At 41.8% G+C, this 22,871-nt stretch overlaps 1 protein-coding gene across 1 annotated transcript in view; it reads left to right on the forward strand.

The window, feature by feature from the left end:
* The window catches only part of ARHGAP26 (Rho GTPase activating protein 26), a 461,308-nt gene that overhangs the window by 128,568 nt on the left and 309,869 nt on the right, over positions 1-22,871 (forward strand). Inside the window, 4 exon segments of the mRNA XM_017872973.1 lie at positions 3,756-3,860; positions 5,356-5,485; positions 9,464-9,564; positions 11,512-11,606. Of these exon segments, the coding sequence (XP_017728462.1) occupies positions 3,756-3,860; positions 5,356-5,485; positions 9,464-9,564; positions 11,512-11,606 (431 nt within the window).

Here is a 22,871-nt window from a genome sequence, read left to right on the forward strand (position 1 = left end):
TATATATAAATAAAATAAATAATATCTGTGTGTCTGTGTGTGTGTGTGTATATATGTATATGTATGTGTATATTTGCACTAGAAGCCTTAATTTTCTTGTCACAGTACTAAATGTTCCTGAGATTTAGATTGCAGATAATGACATATTGACTTCATGAAGGTGAAGCCACATTCTCTCTGTTCCCTGAGTTTTCATAATTGAAGGTTAGCTAGTGCAGCAGAGAACTCATTCTCCATGTTCATTAGGCACTGCATCCTCTGAGTTTTACATCCTGAATATTTGTTGGTGCTGTGTCTCTTCCTCTCCTTTCCCTCTGCTTCTGTCCCATTGCAGGTCTTCATTCTTTCCTTTGGACTTTGCATTCTGCCCTGGGCCTCCCCCTTCTCCAGTCTGGCCTGGACCAGAGTGCATCTTCTGACACATCAGTCTGATTCTTTCTCTCTCTTTTGCCAAGAATCTCCTGACAGCCCTCCTGTACTAAGCCCATTACATGGATGATCTGAATTAATCTTCACTGAAACTCTGTGCAGTAGTGAAAATCACTGTTATCCTCCTGTTAAAGATGAGTTAAAGGGAGTTACATGGCTTAGCCCCCTCAGCTTTTCACCACTCTGTTGGCTGCTCTTCCCTTTGTTGCCTGTGCGGATGATTCTTGGTAGCTGTATGAGTTTGCTAGGGCTGCTGTAACGAAGTACCACAAATTGGGTGTCTTGGAACAACAGAAGTCTGTTGCCTCACAGTTCTAAAGCCTAGAAGTTTGAAGTCAAGTTTTTGGCACCAAGATCCTTCTGAAACCTGCAGTGAAAGGGGACACTTCCTTTCCTCCTTCTAGCTTCTCGTGGCTTGCGACCATGTTTGGCATTCCTTGGCTTATAGATGCCTCCCTCCAATCCTTCGTCCTCACATGGCCATGCATGTCTCTGGGTCCACATTTTCACCTTTCTAAGGACACCAGATATGGCATCCTTGTAAAAGTACTAGGACCCACCCTGATGTCCTCATTTAACTTGAATACCCATGTAAAGACACCATTTCTAAGTAAAATCACCTTCAGAGGTATTAGGACTTCAACATATCTTTTTTGGGGGTACACAGTTCAACTCAGTAAAGTAGGTCTGTTCTGTGAATGTTGACAATCCAGAACGATGCAGCCAGCATTAACTTGGACAATTAGATTTTTGCTTTTTAAAATGAAAAAAATAAATTATGTTGTCAGCTAGGAAGTAGGAATAGGTTTTGCTTATGGTATTCTTTTAGGATAACAAGGATGGAGAAGGAGGCACAGGGAGGCGGGAAAGTTCTTTCCTTTGTCAGGCTGCGATGTTGTGGTTGCTCGGTGGACAGCTGACCCCTCTTATTTGATAACCAGGTGGGACTGCAGCAAGTTCTTCCTCCTAGTGTTTGGGTAGAAGCATTTCTTTGAAGCAGACAGCTCCCCCACCTCTGGAGTCCCATAGGCTTCATCCTGCCCCCTGAGGAGTGGACTTTCATTTCCCACTTTGTAATGGTTCAGAGGTTCATATAGTGTTGGGGGTAGGGGAGAGAAAAGGTGCTGTGAGGGGAGAAGCAAGGGGAAGTGGGCCAAAATAGCAACATGTTAAGGAGTCATTTCCCTTAGTAAAATGGACAATCAAAGCATGAGACCAAAGGAGGAAAAACAAAATAAATATTAGTTAACTTCCTGCCTTTGGGGAGCACTTGCGGGTATGCCCAGGTGGCATCTTGGTGAGCTGTTTGAGAATATTTAATTACCCCGAGCAAGAGAGCCTCTGTTTACTGTAAGTAAAGGATAAATCATAGTTAATAGGAGGAATGACCTTGGAATTAGCTGCTTATCTTCTGCGTTATTCTCAAGTTAGGGGTGGTGTCATACCTTGGAAAGGCAATGGGGCAGGACATTTGCAGACAGCAGGGAGAGCAGAGATAACAAGAGGGACAACAGTTTTCATTGTGAATGCTGCGACTAGGTTTGGCAGAGGAGCCCCTTCTCCTCTATTATTGGAGCCATCTAGAAGGAAAGGTATGGGTCTTCCTCTCAACAAAAGAATTTTGTATGGAGTAAGCCCAAAGCCTTCGGCCATCTTTGAAGAAAAGCATTCACTTTCAGTCTCTAGTGACTCGATGGGGCTTAACACTCATTCACTGATTTAGTTAGGTGTCTGTATATGGTGCCACTGGATAGTTTTATAGCCAGAGGACCCAGCAGTGCCCACTCGCGCACCATCCATGAGAATCTAAGGGGATAGACGGGCCGGGGACAATGGCAATGGGAAGTTAAAGGTCATATTATCGTCATCTGGGTTTTATCTTCACAGTGCCCAGCTCTTCGATGAAACCAGGCTGGCCTGGCCTCTGAGTTTAGGTCCAGTGCTGTATACCTTTGTGCTTGCTATTCCTACTGCAAACAAGATGAGAGAGTACGGGGAGGGTGGGGGGATGAGATTCCTTTACTGTCACTTATTAGGGCTGCCTCTCAGAAAAGGAGAGTTAGTTAGGTGAAAATAAGTGGGATGGGATTCTGTTTGGTAAGTAAGTTTTTTTTTTTTTACATAATAAGTAATGTTTAATAAGTAAAAAAATTCATTTAGGGACTGAAAATCTGAAGACCACCATGTAAAATACAGCAAATGTGTCTTGGAATAAGGTGGTATGGCAGGTCAGGGAGGTCAGAGTTCACCCCTCAGAAAATGTGGGTCAGCCTTCAGAAGCCAAAGTGAATGGAATAGTCCCCAAATGCCATGGAGCTGAGCTTGTGAAAGAGGTGAAGTGCTGGTCTTTCCTAAATCTTGTTCAGGCTTTTATTATAATCCTTTCTTCAGGTTGAAGTTTGGAACAGAGGGAAGATGTGTAGAACTTGAGAAGGGGCCAGGAAAGCATAACAACAGTGAGGTTTGGATGTAAGCTGCGAGAGGAAAGACCACAGGAATGTTGTTTATTTAGTTTGGAGAAATGAAGGGTGGCGGGGCTCAGGGTGGGGACATTAATAGTTTTTAAGTATATGAAGGCATGTGGTGAGCATTGTGGTGAACAGATGTTTTCACCATTCACTGAAGACAAGACTAAACAATGAAACGGGCTTACCTTTTAGCCTGAGGGATTTAATTGAGAATTTAGGGAAACCACCGTAAGTGAAAATGTGGGAACATGGAAATATTTTACCAAAGGAATCCATAGTGTTTACTTTTGAGTAGTTTGGGGAAAGCACAGAAATGCACGTCAGTTGAAGTGTAATCTGGATGATTTTCTTTGATTTGACTTTGCCTGTTAGACTGCAGACTCAGGACACCCCACTTCCTTTTCTCCCTTCCTCTTCTGTGTAATAATCTGATACTACAAATGTACTAGAGGGAAACTGAGTCAGAACCCTGGTCTTTGGTTTCTGAGGAAATGATGTTCTCAGCAGGTGGTGAGGCCCACAGGGCAAGGGCATGGGTGTTGGTGGCAAGGAGACCTGGTTTCAAGTTCTGGCTGCCACTTCCTGTGTGTTTTGGGGCAAGTTTCTTAACCTCTCTGAACCTGCGTCCTCATTATTAAAATGGGGATAACAGTAGTGCTTAGGTCATAGGAAATTGTGAGTACTCACTCAGGGCATGGAAGGGCATAGTGCCTGGCACACAATTGGTGCTCTTTAAGTGTCAGCCATTATTATTCGCTATTTTAGACTTTCAACCCAGTGTTGGGAGCTCAGATACAGCTACACAGTACCTCTTTTCAACCTGGTTATGTGACCTTTGCCTTTCTTCCTTGGTTACAGCTGCTGGCCTTCCTGCAAGGACTCTTCACTTTCTATCACCATGGTTACGAACTGGCCAAGGATTTCGGCGACTTCAAGACACAGTTAACCATTAGCATACAGAATGTGAGTGGGCATAGGGACAGGCTTCCTTTCTCTGGTTAAGGAAAAACAAAATATGGGCCTGATTGCCATAGAAACCATCCAGGTGGCTTGGAATGTAGATGAGGAGGGTGGGTCTTGCTTGGGTTCAGAGGGAAGCTAGGAGCAGGCGTTTCTAGAGTGCTTGGTGGTTCTGAGCTAGACCATCATCCTCTTCTCCATTATTTTGAAGCCCTGTTTATGTTCTCGGAAGTGCTGCTGCTGATTATGTTTCAAATCTGTAGCATCTGTAGCATCAGAGTCAGGATTTCCTTTGGCAGTGGAAATCCCAGCCCAGCCCAGCCTCCATTCTATGCATCTAGCTGCCTGGCTACGTAAGACCATGTGGAGTGTGTGTTCTGGGGATGGGGGTTGGGGACACATGCTGGCCTCCGGCTCAAAGGATGTGCTCTTGTCCAACTCTTAGGAAGGCTGGCAGGAAATCCAAGTCTGTGCTTCACTCCCAGCGTGGTCAGCATTCACAAGTTTTAAACACAGGATCTTTTGGTGCACAGAATCCTGCGTAGGGCTTTTTGGTTAGCAGTTAGTGGGGCTTGAGCCCCCTTCTTCACTGTGGAATTGGACCATGTTATTCTTTGTATTTTCTTTGTCTCTAGGTGATCTTGTGTCCATGTGAGTTGTACTGCACGGCTTTTAGAAGCCTGGAGCTTACATAGTAGTCAGTGTTGTCTCAGAGAACAGGAAGTTGCAGAATCTTGGAAAAGGTTTCACAAAGCATGGCTTCCCCTTAGGCCAGATTTCTCAGAATGCAGGCTCTGAAATCAAGACTGACATGCAATGGGCTTAGTGGAGGTGGGGGCAATGCTGGTAAAAACACCTGTGACAGAGTGAGGGCACCTGGACTCGCAGAAGGGGAACTAGAGCTGTGATGCAGATGCAGCAGAGGTCTCAGTGCAAGGGAGGCTCTGGAGCTGGGATGATCCTTCACAGTCACCCTGAATACAAGCAAGGGGGGCCAGGCTTTCCACCCCTTCTGCCTTTTCCCTAGCCTTGACTAGTCATTGGGTGCTTGAGTGAAGGAACCCCCCTTTTAAGGAGGGACTCATCTGTGAGCCATCAGCAAGCAACATTCATGGCAGCTGGAGAAATGAATGCCCAGGTCCTTAAGTCAGACAGACCCCTAGAGCATCTGAATCAGAATCACCTGGGAGGCTTATGGTAAAACACACTTTTTGGCGTCCAGAGATGCTAAATTGATCTGTAGGAGTGAGGGCTGGGCATTTGCGTTTTTCTATAAGATCCTTGGGTGATTTTGATGGTCACTAGAGTTTGAGAGTCATTCTGGTTTAGGACTTGAAGGCCAAAGTATACTTCTTATAAGGGAGTATTTGGCCAGTTCCTGGAAGGTTGAGTGTCCTTTATCTCATTGTAGATCTAAGGATTCTATTAGGTTGATATTCTGGATTGTTAAAACAGGTACTTCGTTTCTTTGATTTGAATAAAATTATTTTCATCCTAGACAAGAAATCGCTTTGAAGGCACTAGATCAGAAGTGGAATCACTGATGAAAAAGATGAAGGAGAATCCCCTTGAGCACAAGACCATCAGTCCCTACACCATGGAGGGATACCTCTATGTGCAGGAGAAACGTGAGTACTTTGACTAGCAACAGCTTGGGATGTACTCAGGCCTCTTACCTAGAAGGTGGAGGGTGTATCCAGCAGTGCCTGCCTTACTGCAAATACATGCTTGGATAAACAAGAACAATTTTATAGTTCATCTTGCCAAAAGGAAAGATGATGTCCACAGAATCTTGTCTACTTTGTTTTACTTTATGAATGGGAATTCCTTTGGGAACCTGCAGTTCCTTAAGGCTCTGTGGTTGCTCTTCTCTCTCTAGTGTTACTCTACTCTTGAGGTTCCTATACCCCTAGTCCAGCTTTGTATACCATACCCTGAGCACAGTGGCCTTGGAAAGGTCTTGCATACTAGGCCCCTGTTGTCTATCAGCAGTATATCCTTTGGTAGACTTAATACTTGGTGATTCTGTTTTCATTTGACATTGTTTTGGTAAGGCCCAAACAATCATGACTTAGGCCCTTTCCCTCTTCTCCTCAACTCATTTCATTCCAACACCTGGATTTTATGAAAAGTAGAAACAAAGGCTCACTTCAAGAGCCAGGAAGAAGGCTGAATGTGGTGGCTCACATCTGTAATCCCGGCACTTTTGGAGGCTGAGGTCGGTGGATTGCTTGATCTCAACAGTTCAGGACCAGCCTGGGCAACATGGTGAAACCCTATCTCCACAAAAATACAAAAATTAGCCGGGTGTGGTGGTGTGCACCTGTGGTCCCAGCTACTTGGGAGGCTGAGGTGGGAGGATTGCTTACAGGGGTGAGCCTGTTGAAGTTTATAAGAGCTTGGGAGGCAGAGGCTGCAGTAAGCTGAGATCGCCACCACTGTACTCCAGCCTGGGTGACAGAGCAAGACCCTGTCTCTGAAAAGAAAAAAAAAAGAGCCAAGAATACTCATTGCTCTGCCAATAATGTCTAGGAAAGGAATGCCAGGTGCTGCTAACATGGACATTTTAGTGATGACTCACAAGTTCATGCCTTACAGCTGGGGAAAGGCTCTGTGATGGGGCCGTGCCGTTTAGGGTAGCACATTCAGACTGAATTCATGTATGCAATGCTAGGAATGAAAGAGAGTGAATGTTTTTTCTTTAGTGGGTAATTCTTCTCCTAGTCCTCTACCCTGCTTTCTTCCTAGAGAACATTGGTCTTTCCAGATTTTTGCAGGTTTTGTGTTCTTTCATGTCCTTCTCTTGATGTAGAGTTAGGCAGATGTCTTCATTCCTAATAGCTCCCTGTTGGAATAGAATAGAAATACTTGGTTTCACTGATTATTCTATTTAGTAATTACTCAAAAATGTGTTTGGACTTAAGTTTCCTGGGAACAGTGGGGCAGTAGTGGTGTTGGAGGTGTTGGCTGTGATGAGGATTACATTCCTTATTCTTACAGGATCAACCTGTTGAGGTTTATAAGAAATGTAACTAATTTAGTTGTGTGTTTCATATATACCTGAATACAAAGTGATTCTCTCTTTGCCCGGTAAGAAGATCCCTGCAAAAGGTTTTAGGTCTACTTGAAAATATAAAATTTTAGGGCTCTAAAAATATAGTTCAAAGTCTATCATAATACTTAATTTGTTAATATATCATTCACTTACATATATAAAATCAGTGTTGCTTTTTTGCACTCTCATATTACATCACACACTTTTATTCAGACGCTTCACATGTTCTTTCAACATTAGTGTGTTGATTATCATGAGAATACTTTTTTGTTCCCTAACACAGTCCAGAGCACATGATGGGGATACGGCACTTTTTTTTTTAATTTTAAAATTTTTATAACTTGATGTTTTGAAATAATTTCAAACATACAGAAAAGTTGCAAGAATGGTGTAAGGAACAACCATAAACCCTTTACCCAGTGTACCAGTTTTTAACATTTAGCCACAATTATATCATTCCTTCTCTCTGTGTGGGGGTGTGAGTATGCGCATCATAGACTTGCACACACACACATCCACACTTTTTTCTGAGTCATTTGAGAATATGGTTCCATATACCATGCTTCTTCAGTAGTGAGTATTTTCTAAGAATAAAAGATATTCTTTTTATGTAAACACATATGTTAGGTTGGTGCAAGAGTAATTATGGTTTTTGCCGTTAAAAGTTTGGCTAAAATTACAATTACTCTTGCACCAACCTAATAACAAATTTAACATTGGTACAATATTTAATCTGAACTACAGTCTGTGTTCCAATTTTGCCAGTTCTACCAATAATGGCCTTCTAAAGCATTTTGTTGTTCTCTAGTACAGAACCTCATGCTGTGTTTAGTTGTCATGACTTTAGTCTCTTTTAATCTGGAACAGTTCTCCAGCTTTTCTTTGTCTTTCGTGACATTGACATTTTTGAACAACACAGTCCAGTTCCTTTTTAGTTTTCTTCAGCATGTGTTTATCTGGTGTTTCTTCATTATTAGATCTGGAATATGCATCCCTGGTCAGATAATCCCACATAAGAGTTCTTCTCTGGGGCCACGTCTGGACACATGTGGTGTTGATCTGCCCCTCAGTGGTGTTGTAAATTTTGATCACCCAGTCAAGGTATTGTCTGGTTTCTCCACTACACAGTCACTATTTTCCCCTTGTAACTAATTAGCAATCTGAAGGTAACACCTTAAGATCATGTAAATATCCTTCTCCTTATCACGCTTTACCTCCATAGATTTAGCATCCATTGACAATCCTTGCCTGAGCTGATCTTTACTATGATGGTTGCAAAATGGTGACTTCTCAGTTCCACCAACCCCTCCACATTTAATAGTTGCCTTTCAGTGTACTTATGTAAGGAAGAGTCCTGCTCTTCTTTCTTCCTCCCTCTCTCCTTCCCTCCCTCCCTCCCTTCCTACTATCTATCTATCCCTCATCTGTCCATCCGTTTTCCATCTTTCCATTGTCAGTGTGGATTTATGGGTTCCTATTTTGTTCAGGAGGCTATAATTTGTCACTATCCTTATTTATCTTGATGCTCAAGTTGTCCAAGATACAGTGCTTTGGGAATCTTTGTGTTGCTCGATTGCTGGAATTTTTTCCCTAGTCCGTAAGAATACACTAAGATGGTTTGCATTGTCATTTGTCCTTGATGCCCCAGTGGAAACATTTACTGTATTGTTTTTTAGTTTACTAAATGACATGTAACACTTGCAGTTGGCAGTCATGCCATACCATTAATAATTACTAAAAGTCTGCCAATTCTGCTGTGTGATCTCCATAAGCATCTAAAACTAGTATTGGTTGAAGTCCTTTGCAGGCTGACTAATGCCTTCTTCCTGTAATAGTGCTTTGTCGTTTCAAGTAATTGGCTGAGCACTGAGTAAAATCAGAGACTAGAACATGACTGCATGGCACCTCCCTCTTGAGGTGACACACTAATCTTGAGGAACATACTCCTTATAGGTTACATCTGGGCATTGATAGTCACTTCCACTCTGCATCTCTGGTGTCTCTGAGGTCTCCTTGTCTGCTTTTCAGATCTTCTTGAGTTCTGCCAAAGTAAGTCTGGGGTTTGGAAGTAGGTCAGAACCCCTGATGTCTGTGCACAGAGTCACAGAGCAGCTGTGTGGGAAGCATGATGTCATCGCAACAGATGGGAATGGTCACAAGCACTTGGAGGAGCCTTTCTGCGTTCTCTCCTCAATCATCTTACTCCTGTCAGCGAAGAGAGTGGAAACTTCAGTTGGGGCTTGATGATGGGAACGTGGATTAATTTCCCCAGGGAACCTTTACTTCCCTTGTATTTTAAGACCCACTGGATGTAGCAGTAGTGGGAAACAGCCTTCTTTGGTCCCTGGGGGAAATCCCTGGGTTGGTTTCATTTGAGCTTGTGGGATCAGATTTCTGTCTATTCATTCTAGCTGGTGTGGAGAGTATATTACTCCTAAAATAGTTTAAGGGTAGATGAGCATTATGAATTATGGGTTGTGGTTTTTCCAGCTCATGATGTGTAGCATAGAGTGGAATGTATAGATGTTTTATGGGAAATATTACCTTGCAGGTCACTTTGGAACTTCTTGGGTGAAGCACTACTGTACATATCAACGGGATTCCAAACAAATCACCATGGTACCATTTGACCAAAAGTCAGGAGGAAAAGGGGTGAGTTCATTTTTAAAATTTGGTGCTTGATTTGCTTGGCTAACATATAATGATTATAATGCATGTGTAAAGTGATACCTCCAGTGTTACATTTATGTTTCATTATAAATTTAAAATTAATAATTAAAAAAAATTTTATACAGTAGTTCCAGGAAGCCTAAGAGGCTGAAGAATTGCTAAGATAAGATGATTACTCTTAGCTCTAAGTTATATTAGGAACTGCAATTAAGAAATATTTTTGTATTTCACTTATATACAATATCAAGCATGTCAAATATTTTTATATGGTAAAAATTATTGGATGACCTCATCCTGTGAAACTGATTCAATCCCACTCCCACTTGACACCTGGAGAGCTGCTGGTGGCAGTATAGATGTCCTGGTTACCTATTGCTGTGTAACAAGTCACCCCAAAACTTAGCAATATTTAAAACAACACCAATCATTTTAGTATTTCTCATCATTTTTGTGGGTCAGGTATTCAGGGGGCATTTGGATGGGTGGTTCAGGCTTGAGGTTTCTCATAAGGTACTAAGCAGATGGTAGCTAGAGCTAGAACAAGGAGGGTCTGAAGCAGCTTAAGCTGGCCAGATACAGAGCAATTCTGTCTGAGAAATTAATCTTTGCTGTTCAACGGAAGACAATAGATGTAAGGCCTGTGAATATAAACTGTCTCCTCCTAGGCCTTGTGTGTTTTGTTTGCTATTCTGATATTAGTGGGTGGTTAAGTTTTACCTTATGTAGCTACATTTCTGTTATTTCAACAAACAGGCAAGCTTGCTAATTTCCCCCATTAGTTTAGATAAAAAAGATTGACAGAGGCAGGGGAAACAGAAATCCTAACAAATTCCTCAGTGACAGTAAGAAGAAATCAGGGAGAGCAACTTCTGTGTTTCTGGGCAATAAACTAGTGCTATAAAGTAGTGCTATGAGATGAAATTGTCACATTCAGTTGAGCAATGGAATACTACTCAGCAATAAAAAGAAATAAGCCCTTGATATGCACAACAACATGGATGACTAGCAGAGCAATTATGTTAAGTGAAAGAAGCCAGACAGAAAGAGCACATATTGTGTAGTTCCATTTATATAAAATTACAGACTATGCAAACTAATGTGTAGTGACAGAAAGCAGATTCAGCAATTGCTTGGGGATGTACTGGGAGGAGGGATGGATTGCCAAGGGATACAAGGAAACTTTTGGGCATGATGGAATTGTTTGCTGGCTTGGTCATGGTGATGGTTTCATGGATGTATATGACATCAACATCTATAAATTGTACAGTTCAACATGTACAGCTTATACATTTAATTATATGTCAGTAAAGTTGTTAAAATGTATTTATTGAGCAGCTACTGTTTCTAGGATCCAGTTGGGCTTAGGAGACAAGAATAAGCAAAATTTGACCCAGTCTCTGTTCTCAGGGTCCTGTGGTCTAATGGAGAGAGAGACATTATTGTATTCATCACCTATATCAATGCACAGTTTCAGCTATGGTCAGTGCTGTGATGGAGGGAAAGGTACATGGTGCTTTGTGAACATGTACTGGCGATATTTGTTCTGGTCCGGGAAGGTTTTCTTGGAGAAGTGATGACCAACCCAAGATCATAGAAGCTCAGAGTTGGGAGGAAACCATCTTCTTCTACTCTTATGAAACCTGCAAATTAAAACAGTATCCACACTCGTTTATCTACCATGGACTGATGCAGTGCCATAACGATCCACCCATACTAAAGATGTTTGGGTCCAAGTCTAATATGGTGTACAAATGTAAGCTACATGAGGCTTTTTCCCGGAAAGGTTTATAGTCACCCTTCCACCGCCCATGGTCAAACTCAGGTTTGAGAAGATGAAATGATGGCTCCTGTTTACAGGTCATGTGTGTCCTGGAGAGGAGTAGAGCTCCCATTCTGGCCTCATCTTGATAGTCTGTGTGTTCCCACTAGGGAGAAGATGAATCAGTTACCCTCAAATCCTGCACACGGCGGAAAACAGATTCCATTGAGAAGAGGTTTTGCTTTGATGTGGAAGCAGTAGACAGGTGAGTAGCTAGCACGCTTCTCTCAGGAGCCAGTAGAGCTGAATTTCTATATCTTACTTTTTCTTTTCAGTCAAAACTTTTCTGCTTTTTTTCCCTTCTCCCCCTCCCTCCTTCCTTTCCTTCTCCATCCCTTCATCTATGTCCAGGGTGCTGGATCCAGGCCATTGCTGGTTTGCGAGAATCATTAGAGCCTCCCTATCTTTTGGATTCAGCACTGAATCACTGGCTTGGTTTTGTTTTACTTTAATGTTAGTGCTTTCATGCTCAGAAATGTGTGTTATATCTCTAGGAGGTTGAGTAGACTTTTAAAGAAAACGATTTAGCATGATTGTATCAGCAATTTGAAATTTTTTTTTTTAACTGAAAAGTTAGTATAATGTTTCAAAAGGCATTGGAATGGAAGAAATTTTTCTCAAATAAAAAAGCAGCTTTTAGTTACATTTCACCTACCAATGTGTGTATGTGCCCAGGAAAGACACCAAACCACTTGTGAAATCACAATTTTTTGGAGAGAGAGCCATGTGTTGTATTCCTCAAGATTTATAGAGTCTCTCATTAAGTTGTACCATTTCGTGGTTTTAAGCTAGTTTGACAACATTCCAATTCTTTGAAACACTTTACTTGGCAACAGGTTAATTTTTTCAATGAAACCCACGTGTTAAGCTTATTTGAGCTGCCTGTTCAAGATCAGGAATGCTAGCACCAAGATCCTTAAATCTCAGCATGATGCTCCGTATAATGCCATTTAATCTCTCCCCTTGATTAAAAAAACACTATACCATTTCATCAAGCCAGTACTTACCCCTCCCTGGGAAGTTCACCTGTGGCCACCTTTCCCTGGCTCTGTGGCATCCTGAGACTGAGTACTGCCTGGGGTGTGCTCCTTGTGCACTGGCAGGTGTGCACTGCCTTCTTCTGGCAGGTGTCTACTCTGCACTGGAGGCTGCTAGGGCTGCTGGAGGCTGTTAGGCCTCCCATGGAGAGAGCATGCCCTCTTAGCCTGTATCAGAAGTTCATGGAAACTAACTGCATCTCTTAAGCGATTTAGTCATTATACCTTTGGCTTTCAAGCCAGAAAACCTGCGTTCAAATTTTGACTTTGCTGCTTAGTAGCCGTGTGACTTTGAGCAAGTTACTTAATCTTTTGGAACCTTGATTTTCTCATCTGGAAAATGAAGTTCCCAGGATGGTTATAAAGATTCAAGGAAATAATGCATGTAAGATGCTTGGCAGAGGGGCAGATAATAAGTGCTCAACAAGTATTAGCTGTTACTCTTTTTTTGCTAACTAGCTTGTCCTGCATGCTCACCAGACTTGGTATTTCACTTCTAAACACAGAGAAGTACATATCCTTTACTGTGTGTAGAGGTGTGAGAGGGGAAGATAAAGAAGAGTAGCATGGGATGGGGTCGGGGGATAGGTGGAATTGGAGTAGCAAAGGGGAATTGCAAACAGCCTTCTCCAAACTAAATTTGGTTATTATTGGTTTTAAACAAATCCTAAACCTTGGTGCTTTAAGCATCTCTTTTCTCTTTTCTAAGCATGTGATTGAAGGGAATTCATATTATTGGCATCCTTGAAGGAGGTTCAGAAGATCTATTTGCATGGAAGTATAGCCACCTATGATGCCCGTCAAATGAATGGTTCCTAGAGAGAACCGTCTGCCGCAGAGCTGCTTCGAAGAGAGCATGCCTTGTGTTGCAGCTCTCCGTCAGATTGAAAACAAACCCAAATTTGCTTTCTGAAGCCGAATTATTTTTGTGTTTTCATCTTCAGAAGTTTCCTGAGCAGTTGTGGAGAGTGGCTTTTAGGCGATTAAAGCTCACTGTGGCACCTCCGTCTTATTTCCACCCTTGCCAGCACTTCCTAGCACCTTCCCTCCTTTATGACTCCCACAACAGCTGTGCATGTCCCAATTATAAGCAAAGAGTGAATGTGTCACATTCAGCATACTGAGTGGGCTTGCGAGTCGATTGCTCCTGAGTTTCTGTCCCTCGTTCCCTCTGCATGGCATGGAGGGATTTTGGTCATGGTTCAGATGAGGGTGCTGAGTTTCCTCTTTTTTATTTTTCTTTTTTGAGATGGAGTCTCATTCTGTCACCCAGGCTGGAGTGCAGTAGCACGATCTTGGCTCACTGCCACCTCTGCCTCCCAAGTTCAAGTGAGTCTCTTGCCTCAGCCTACAGAGTAGCTGGTACTACAGGCATGCGCCACTACGCCTGGCTAGTTTTTTTATTTTTAGCAGAGACGGAATTTCACCATGTTGGCCAGGCTAGTCTTGAACTCCTGACCTCAAGTAATCCGCCCACCTTGGCCTCCCAAAGTGCTGGGATTACAGGCATGAGCCACCATGCCTAGCCTGAATCTCCTCTTAATAGACAGGAGGTGAGTAGACCGCCTAGGAAACACCTCCTCTCAGATTTCTATACAGGTCCCAAATATTTAGGTTAGAGTATAGCAGGATTTTCCTCCTTTTTCCTTTTTTGACCTCAGTGCCTTTCTGTTTTTTTCCCTCAGTGTTTAGAAGGGGGCCCAGGTAGAGAAGGAAAAGGCATTTTCATGCGCTGGGTAGCTGCATCCCTGCGAACTCTGCCCAGAATCCTTTTCTCTCAAAGACTACTATACTTTCCTTTTTCACCAACGTCCCTTAGCAAGGAGGCGATTGCTGCTAGATGCCCTGCTGTCCTGCCTTCCACAGGTTCCCCAGCTCCACCTGCTGGACCAGAGAGGCAGAGGGTCAAAATGCAAGTTTAGCACCTAGGAAATGTGGAAGTGAAAGAGGGGATGGTTACATTTAACCGCATAAGGGTTTGAGATACTCCCAGAGTATGTTAACTGGAGAATACACAAACATTTATGTGGTGACTAGTAATGTTTTCTTCTATCAAGATACAAATACATGTTAAAGTGTGAATTATGTGACTTAGAATATGGGATATTATGGATTTTTAAGATTGAATATATTTATCCTTTATATTTAGTGCTGATATATCAAGTTATTTTGTAACAAAAGCTGTAGCCTTTAGGTGGTGATATCCTAGGAGGTCAGAATTGTGAGTTGATTACCCTACATCAACGTATTTTACTGTGGTAAAAACCACGTGCACTCAGTTACAGATTCCTGGTGCCTGCCCCACACCTACACAGTTCAACTTTCTGGAACTGAGACCCTGAAATCCATATTTTCAAGCTTTTTAGTTGTCCTTTATTCTTACTACTACTTGGTATGTTAAATACAATATGTTTCACAATACAGTTGCATCAGCGCACATGAAAACATTTTCCTAATTTGAAAAATCACAACAAGCAACTGTAGTAAAACAAAACAAAACAAATTCAGGCTCCTTTACCAAGGAGCTGAATGCTTACCTGTATGGAGGAGAAGAGTGTAACTACTAGGAAAGGTGATTTCTAGTTTCTGAGACAGATTACTTGACCAGGCAAAAGGCAAAAACAGCCACCAAAATCAAACCCCTGCCTTTTTAAAGGATGTGAAAATGGAGGAGGAGTGAGGCAACTGGTAGTATCAGAGCATTTCCTGTAAGCTGAACACTTGCATCCTTGTTTTGTGTCATCCTCACTACAACCCAGGGAAGTGGGTCCTCCGTTATTCCCATACTGCTGAGGAATCTGCAGTGTAGAGGGGTGAGGCCGTTTACTTAGGGCTAAGGTGGGATTTGAACTGAGGTTCGCAGGAGTCTGTTCCAGGGCACATTGGTACCTCAAAAGTTTGAATTTTTTTTTTTTTTGAGATGGAGTCTTGCTCTGTTGCCCAGGCTGTAGTGCAGTGGCGTGATCTCGGCTCACTGCAACCTCTGCCTCCTGGGTTCAAGCAATGCCCTCGCCTCAGCCTCCTGAGTAGCTGGGATTACAGGTATGCATCACCACGCCCAGCTAATTTTGTATTTTTAGTAGAGATGGGGTTTCGCCATGTTGGCCAGGCTGGTCTCAAACTACTGACCTTAGGTGATCCACCTGCTTCGGCCTCCCAAAGTGCTGGGATTACAGGCGTGAGCCACCACACCTGGCCAAAACTTCAGATATTTTAGAAACATTTTCCAGTGATGAGCTCAGAGTTATTGGTGGTTGTGTTTCAGAGACACCACAGTGTCCGGTTTTCAGGCTGTGAAATCTGGGAAGTGCTATTGGCACACTGTCAGTTGCATTTGGCATTATAAACTAGAGTGAAACTGTACAATGTAAAGTACACTGAACTGAAGCAGCAAACTCGCCTCTCTTCTTACTTCTATTCCTCTGTGACCTTCAGAAAGTCCTCACATGACTAAATTAAGAGAGACAACGTGATAGAGCATAGTGACAGGCACATGGCACTGAGTAGGTATTCCATGAATGGTTTTTTTTGGTTTCTGTACACCTTTTCTTCCAACTTTTGTTTGTTTAGAGGTGGGTGGGATCTCCTCATGTTGCCCAGGCTGGAGTTGAACTCCTGGTGTCAGTCTTCCCACCTCAGCTCCCGAGCAGTTGAGAAGATGGGTGCACCACTGTCACTGTCCCTGGCTCCACCTTTTATTTTTAAGGTGACACTCTTTTTTTTTTTTTTTGTTTAAATCCAGGACGGCCGGGCATGGTGGCTCACGCCTGTAATCCCAGCACTTTGGGAGGCCGAGGCGGGCGGATCACAAGGTCAGGAGATTGAGACCACGGTGAAACCCCGTCTCTAATAAAAATAAAAAAAACTAGACGGGCGAGGTGGCGGGCGCCTGTAGTCCCAGCTACTCAGGAGGCTGAGGCAGGAGAATGGCGTGAACCCGGGAGGCAGAGCTTGCAGTGAGCCAAGATCGTGCCACTGCACACCAGCCAGGGGGACAGAGTGAGACTCCGTCTCAAAAAAAAAAAAAATCCAGGACGACTAGTACGAGTAGGAGATATCCTAGCAGTAGTATCACTTGTCAGCTAATTGTTTTCATTGTGTCACAATACATTGCTGTCAGTTTGTTAATCCTCAGATCCCTGACATGTAAGTCTTATAGAAAACTGTTGTCGTTCGTTGACTGTTATAATGAGCCTGGAAATCACATTAAGTGTTAATCCAGTCAATGGGATTACATCTTGATGGTCTTAGAAACTTTATATTAGTCAAGGATCATTTTTATTTTATTTTATTTATTTTTTTTATTTTATTTTATTTTATTTACTTTACCTTTTATTTTACTTTATTGTTATGGTTATTTACTGATTTTGAGACAGAGTCTTGGCTCTGTCACCCAGCTGGAGTGCGGAGTGGTTGATCTGGCTCCCTGCAACCTCTGGCCCACTGTGGTTCAAGCAATTCTTCTACCTCAGCCTCCCGAGTAGCTAGAACTACAGGTGTGTGCCACCCCATCTGGCTAATTTTTCTGTTTTTAGTAGAGACAGGGTTTCACCATATTTACCAGGCTGATATCAATCTCCTGACCTCAGGTGATCCGCCTGCCTCGGCCTCCCAAAGTGCTGGGATTATAGGCGTGAGCCACCGTGCTCAGCCAGGGATCCTTTTTAAAACCAAATACATTTCTAGAACTCTACTTTTAATTCTTATATATTTAAGTTCTTTTACCTTTGATATCTAAAGAGTAGACCTATGCTCTCGTCTGTGTGTCCACACCCTTTCTTATTGGCTTCTACACAATTTCAGAGGCCACATCTCATTTAGTTTCTTTTCTCTAGTGCTTTCCTTTTTTTCAGAACTAGTTTTGGGGGAGAAGTTCAAACCTGAACTAATGAGGACCCTGGGATTACATGGAGCAAATGTTTCACAGACTAATATTAGCTCTTCGTATCTCTCCTTTCCCTCAAAAGAATTTCATTGTTCCCAACATTGAAAAGCTAAAGTTAGTAGAAATTCTTTGTATTTCTTCAATCTCAAACTGAAAACTTGCTTGGATCAAGGTATCGTGTCAATCCAATCGATATAATGATTATTTGAAGGTTCCTTCTGATTTCTTTTGAAATTCAGTTTAAAGACTCTAGCATTAAGAATATGACATGGCAGCTAGGCGCGGTGGCTCACGCATGTAATCACAGCACTTTGGGAGGCAGAGGAGGGCAGATCACAAGGTCAGGAGATCGAGACCATCCTGGCTAACATGGTAAAACCCTGTCTCTACCAAAAATACAAAAAATTAGCCGGGTATTGTGGCAGGCGCCTGTAGTCCCAGCTACTTGGGAGGCTGAGGCAGGAAAATGGAGTGAACCCGGAAGGTGGAGGTTGCAGTGAGTTGAGATCGCGCCACTGCACTCCAGCCTGGGCAATAGAGTGAGACTCCGTCTCAAAAAAGTAGAAAAAAAAAATTGATATGGTTTTAAATAAATGTAACTTGTAGTAGTTGTGTTGTATTGCCACAACATGCTCCAAAGGATAATTTTTAAAAATTTCCTAGCAGACGCTTGTTATTAATTGTGTCCCTGCCAAAATCATATGCTGAAGTCCTAATCCCCAGTATCTGAAAATGAGATTACTTTATAGAGATAATCAAGTTAAAATGAGGTGATAACATCGCCTTAATGCGATGTTACTGTTGTCCTTGTAAAAAGGGGAATTTGGACCCAGAGATGGACATGTACACGAGAAGATACCATGTTAACACGAAGGCAGAAGTTGAGGTGATGCACCTACAAGCCAAGGAATGCCAAAGATTGGCAGGAGAGCACCAGAAGCTAGGAGAGAGGCATGGAGCAGATTCTTCCTCACAGACCTCCAGAGGAACACTTGATCTTGAACTTTTAGCCTCTAGACCTGTGAAGCAATCAATTTCTGTTGATTAAGCCAACCAGTTTGTGGCACTTCATTACAGCAGCCCCAGGAAATGAACACAGTGTTGAATAGGGAGGGCCTTTCTCAATGAAGTAGCACCCATGCACCCAGCAGCCTTTAAATGGATAACTCAACACCTTCTGCTTGAACAATCCCATTGCCAAGGAACCCCACTTCACAAAGCAGCCCATTCACATAAATTACCTTCTATCTTTCTTTTATTTTATTTTTACTTGATGATAGCCTAAGCTTTCATTAGCTTTTTAAAAATCTCCCTTTTTTGGCTGAGCATGATGTAATCCCAGCATTTTGGGAGGCCGAGGCAGGTGGATCATTTGAGCTCAGGAGTTCAAGACCAGCCTGGCCAACGTGGTGAGACTTGTCTTTACTAAAAATAGAGAAAAAAATCAGCCGAGCATGGTGGTAGGCACCTGTAATTCCAGCTACTCAGGAGGCTGAGGCAGAAGAATTGCTTGAACCCAGGAGATGGAGGTTGCAGTGAGCTGAGATCGCACCACCACACTCCAGCCTGGGTGCCAGAGGGAGACTGCATCTCAGTAAAATAAAATAAAATAAAAATCACTTTTAAAATTCTTTAATAAAGCAGCATTGTTGGGTGCTTTTGTGTTACTTTGCCATAGCACCAGGCATTTGAAGGTTTATAATATATATTGGTTAATTGAATAAAGACTGGATTTATTGTTACAAAACGTGTCAACTCTTTGAGAGGATTTCGTGTAAAATTTCTGGATTAAAAAATGGAACATGATTTCAAAGCAGCCGTTAGTGGTAGCATGATGTGAGTCGGTAGTACTTGCTCATGTCTGTGTTCACTCACTTTGAATAATTAACTCCATCATGCAGTGTCTTAAGGAAATTCATGAGCAAATATAGGGAAAGTATTTGTTTAGGCTAAAAAATCATGGTACTAGTCATTTGCCCGCATCCCTGGATTGGTTTATTTTTAAGAAATTTCTCACAGATGTAAGTGACACTTGGATGTTTTCTCTCGTGTTTTCCAGGAAGGCTCAGTCAACCATGTGAAAAATAATAAAACAGCTTCTTCTGATTCCCTGAATCAGTGGAGTCTCTTGAGGGGCAGTGTTCACACTGGGAAAGGATGATGATCATTTTTTTCTGGGATTAACTGACTCTCACCAATGTCCATACATTTGAAAATGCTGTGTGTGTTAAGTGCCTCTTTCCCAGCACTGGTACTCTCTCGAGGTGGGCAGCAAGGATAGCTTCTTAGAGAGGGCAAGGATATTTAGTGCTAGAGTTGTAGTGAGGGATAAGGTAAGAATCAACTTGTCTTCATGGAGCTCACCTTTGAGTTTGGAATGCTCATATACATTCAAGCAACTAAGGTATAAACACCAGTATGTTGAATGTTTCGGCAAACCTGAAGGGCCAGAATACTGGGGGGAAATGTAACAAACAGGAGGACTTTACCCTTCCATTCTTACAAAGGATGATGGCCTGACTGGAATACGCTGAATTCATTCCCTACCTCCTTCCTTCCTTATTTTATTGACCATAACTACATGCTAGAGACTATTGACAGTGGAGATATAAAGTTTACAAATCAATTGGACTTTCTTAACAGACTTCATCTGATTTTCTTTCATACCAATTCCAAAGTCCTTGTTTGCAAGCTTTCCATGAATAGGTAAAGGGCAGTAGCTCTCCACTGATCTAGTCCCAGCCTAGCATTTCACATCCACTGTCAACTCTATCTTCTTCCCAGGTAACCTGCATTTGCACGGTGATGAGTTTTTCTTTGTATTGGTTGGTTAGGTGTTTAATTAGGTATGTTATATATACCTCTGTTCAATTCTAAATGTCTGTCTCAAGTGATTTGCTTCCAGAGGCAGAAAAACTTTTGCAGCTTTTAATACAGTAATAGGTGCATATGGTTGTTCAATTTTATTTTTTATGGTGACATAATTTTGAGATGGATTAATTCTTTTCTTTGGGGCTATGGTGAACTATTGTGTAAGAGACTAGAGGAGCTTAATCAAGTTAGTTGCTATTTGAACTAAAATTTTAGCAGGTGCCCACATAACCTGCATTTGTGTACTGGTAGGAAAAAGACCCAGGAAAATTGAAGGTTGGTGAAAGTCAGAGTGGTGGAGGCCAGAAAGATTTTTGAAAAATACGAAGAATCTACTGGAACCCTCAGCACCCTCATTTCAAATATGTTTGTATGGCAGGCTGCATGATGCAGGTAAAAAGATAAGAGCATTCCTAAATTTGAATTTGGGATCTGTTCCTTATTAGCTGTGTGACTCTGGATAAGTGGTTTAACCACATCTGTAAGATGGGGTGAATTATCACTACACTGCAGGATTTTTTCTGAAGGTGGAACACACTAATATTCCCCTCTGATGGAGTCCTATGTCTGAAAACATGGCTGTTGAATTTTTTTCTATGCCCTAAACCCTGGGACTCTATTGTTGTGATGGTGAACCTTAGCTTTGGTGGATATTCCTGTGAGCCTGCTTTTTGTCTTAATGGTGCTCTTTTCCTGTAGTGTCATGAGTTTTCAAGTTATCTATAAGCTGAGAGGAAATACAGGTGCATTCAGGGTATATGTGCAAAGGGCCTACTAGGGTAAGATTACATTTTCAAACTGTTTATGTGATAACCTCTTATTGATACATACTTCATATAAAAGATAAAGTTTTATGCCCTCTCTTTCCAATTTGTGGCCTCAAGAAGAAACTATATTAATTTTAAATTAAAATAATATTGTTTCTTCTAGCTTGGTAAGTGGTGTTTGTGCATGCATTTGTGTGTCTTTGTGAAATTGTGTGACTGTGAGATTATGTGTTTTCCAAAAAGGATCATCTTATGTAACACTGTTTCAACATTCAACCTCTAGATGGCAGTTTTGTGTATGTATTCGTAACTATTAGAAGGTGCAGTTGAAAATTAGCTGTCCTGTATACACCTTGTATACATTGACAGAAGACTGTGTGTGTGTGTGTGTGTGTGTGTGTGTATGTGTGTGTGTTTTCTGTAGAAAAAAAAATCATGTATTATACCTTAAAGGAAGAAGAGTATCCTAAATGACTCATTCTTTCTCTAGAAATTCCTTCCTCCCACCCTTTCATCACAAATTGTTCATACCCATTTTCTTGTAAAAACAAACATGCTCAGTTAGTTGGGCCTCTGTTTAAACGTTACCCTTTACCTGACTCTTTGAACTAAAGTGCCAGGCTCTTTGCTTTAGGAATGGCTTGTTTAGGATGGTGCAGAAAAGATGAGTGATTTCACTGTCCTGTGTGTGCTGAGAACCTGGCAGTCCTACTTTTCCCTCCTGGTGCAATGTGCCTTTATCTTTTGCAACACATGAATCCATTTTTCCTGGTTTCAAACTTCCCCTCCCTCCCCTTCTCACCCCTTGTTTGCAATAATATTTGATTTTGCCTTCCTGCTGGTTGGATTAGAGTGCTGGTCTCAATGCCATTGACATTTCAGGCAGGAAATGGCGTTTTCCTTCCTCAGAGGGTATTATATGACTCTGACTTCCATGACTTGAGTTGGGGGAAGATACCATAGTTTCTGAATTGCTTTTTGGCTGTTCTGTAAAATAAGTTAGCGGAGAAGTTCTTGGAATCTTAGAATTCATGTAGTTTGAACTTGTCATTGAGTTGTTTTTTTTTTCTTTCAATTAAATGAGAGCATGCCTGTTTGCTGTTTGATTCTGGTTTAACAAAGAATGAGATATGGTGGTTAATGGACTTGATTGGGAGGGTGATTGAGGCAACCGTATTTTTACTCTTTAGTCTGCATGATGGAATATGGAGTTTTATTGGTTGAGTATGCCAGTTTATTTACCAATTTCTAAATATAAGATGAGTTTGTCTTTTTAAAATCAAAACCAAAAATTACCTATTTCATAATTCTGGATAGAAGAAATAATTCAACCAATACATTCCACTTATGTACATTTCTGTTGATTGTGAGATAGAATAGTAAAAATGAAAAGAAAATACATGAAACAGAAGCTATATTTTCATAGTTTGTTATCAATAGTAATAACAGGTATTTGCATTCTCCTTGAGTCTCATTCATCCCATCAGTGAATAATGCCTTGTCCTTGTGCAGTGTGTTAACATTTGCTGGCTTCTGTGTCCCTGATGCCCAGCATCATGGCTAGCACATAATAGGCACTCAGTCAATATCTGTTGCATTTAAGAGCCATGCAATTTAATATGCCAAAGATGTCTTTGGGCTTCCTGATGTTTTACGACTCCCGTCTCTCATGAAAATATAAGAACTTACCTGATGTGGTTGGTGATAGTTACTTTTTAGACTGTTATTATTGCTATGATCCTAATTGTTTTAGGAATATTCCTCTAAAAATACCAAGGTTAAAGGCTTTAATAGGTTATGATTCATTCATTTATTAGGATCAGATCCTTCCTTCCTTCCTTCCTTCCTTCCTTCCTTCCTTCCTTCCTTCCTTCCTTCCTTCCTTCCTTCCTTCCTTTCTTTTCTTTCCT

The sequence above is a fragment of the Rhinopithecus bieti genome, unplaced genomic scaffold (genome assembly GCF_001698545.2).
Source record: "Rhinopithecus bieti isolate Rb0 unplaced genomic scaffold, ASM169854v2 scaffold_7438, whole genome shotgun sequence".
Taxonomy (NCBI): Eukaryota; Metazoa; Chordata; class Mammalia; order Primates; family Cercopithecidae; genus Rhinopithecus; species Rhinopithecus bieti.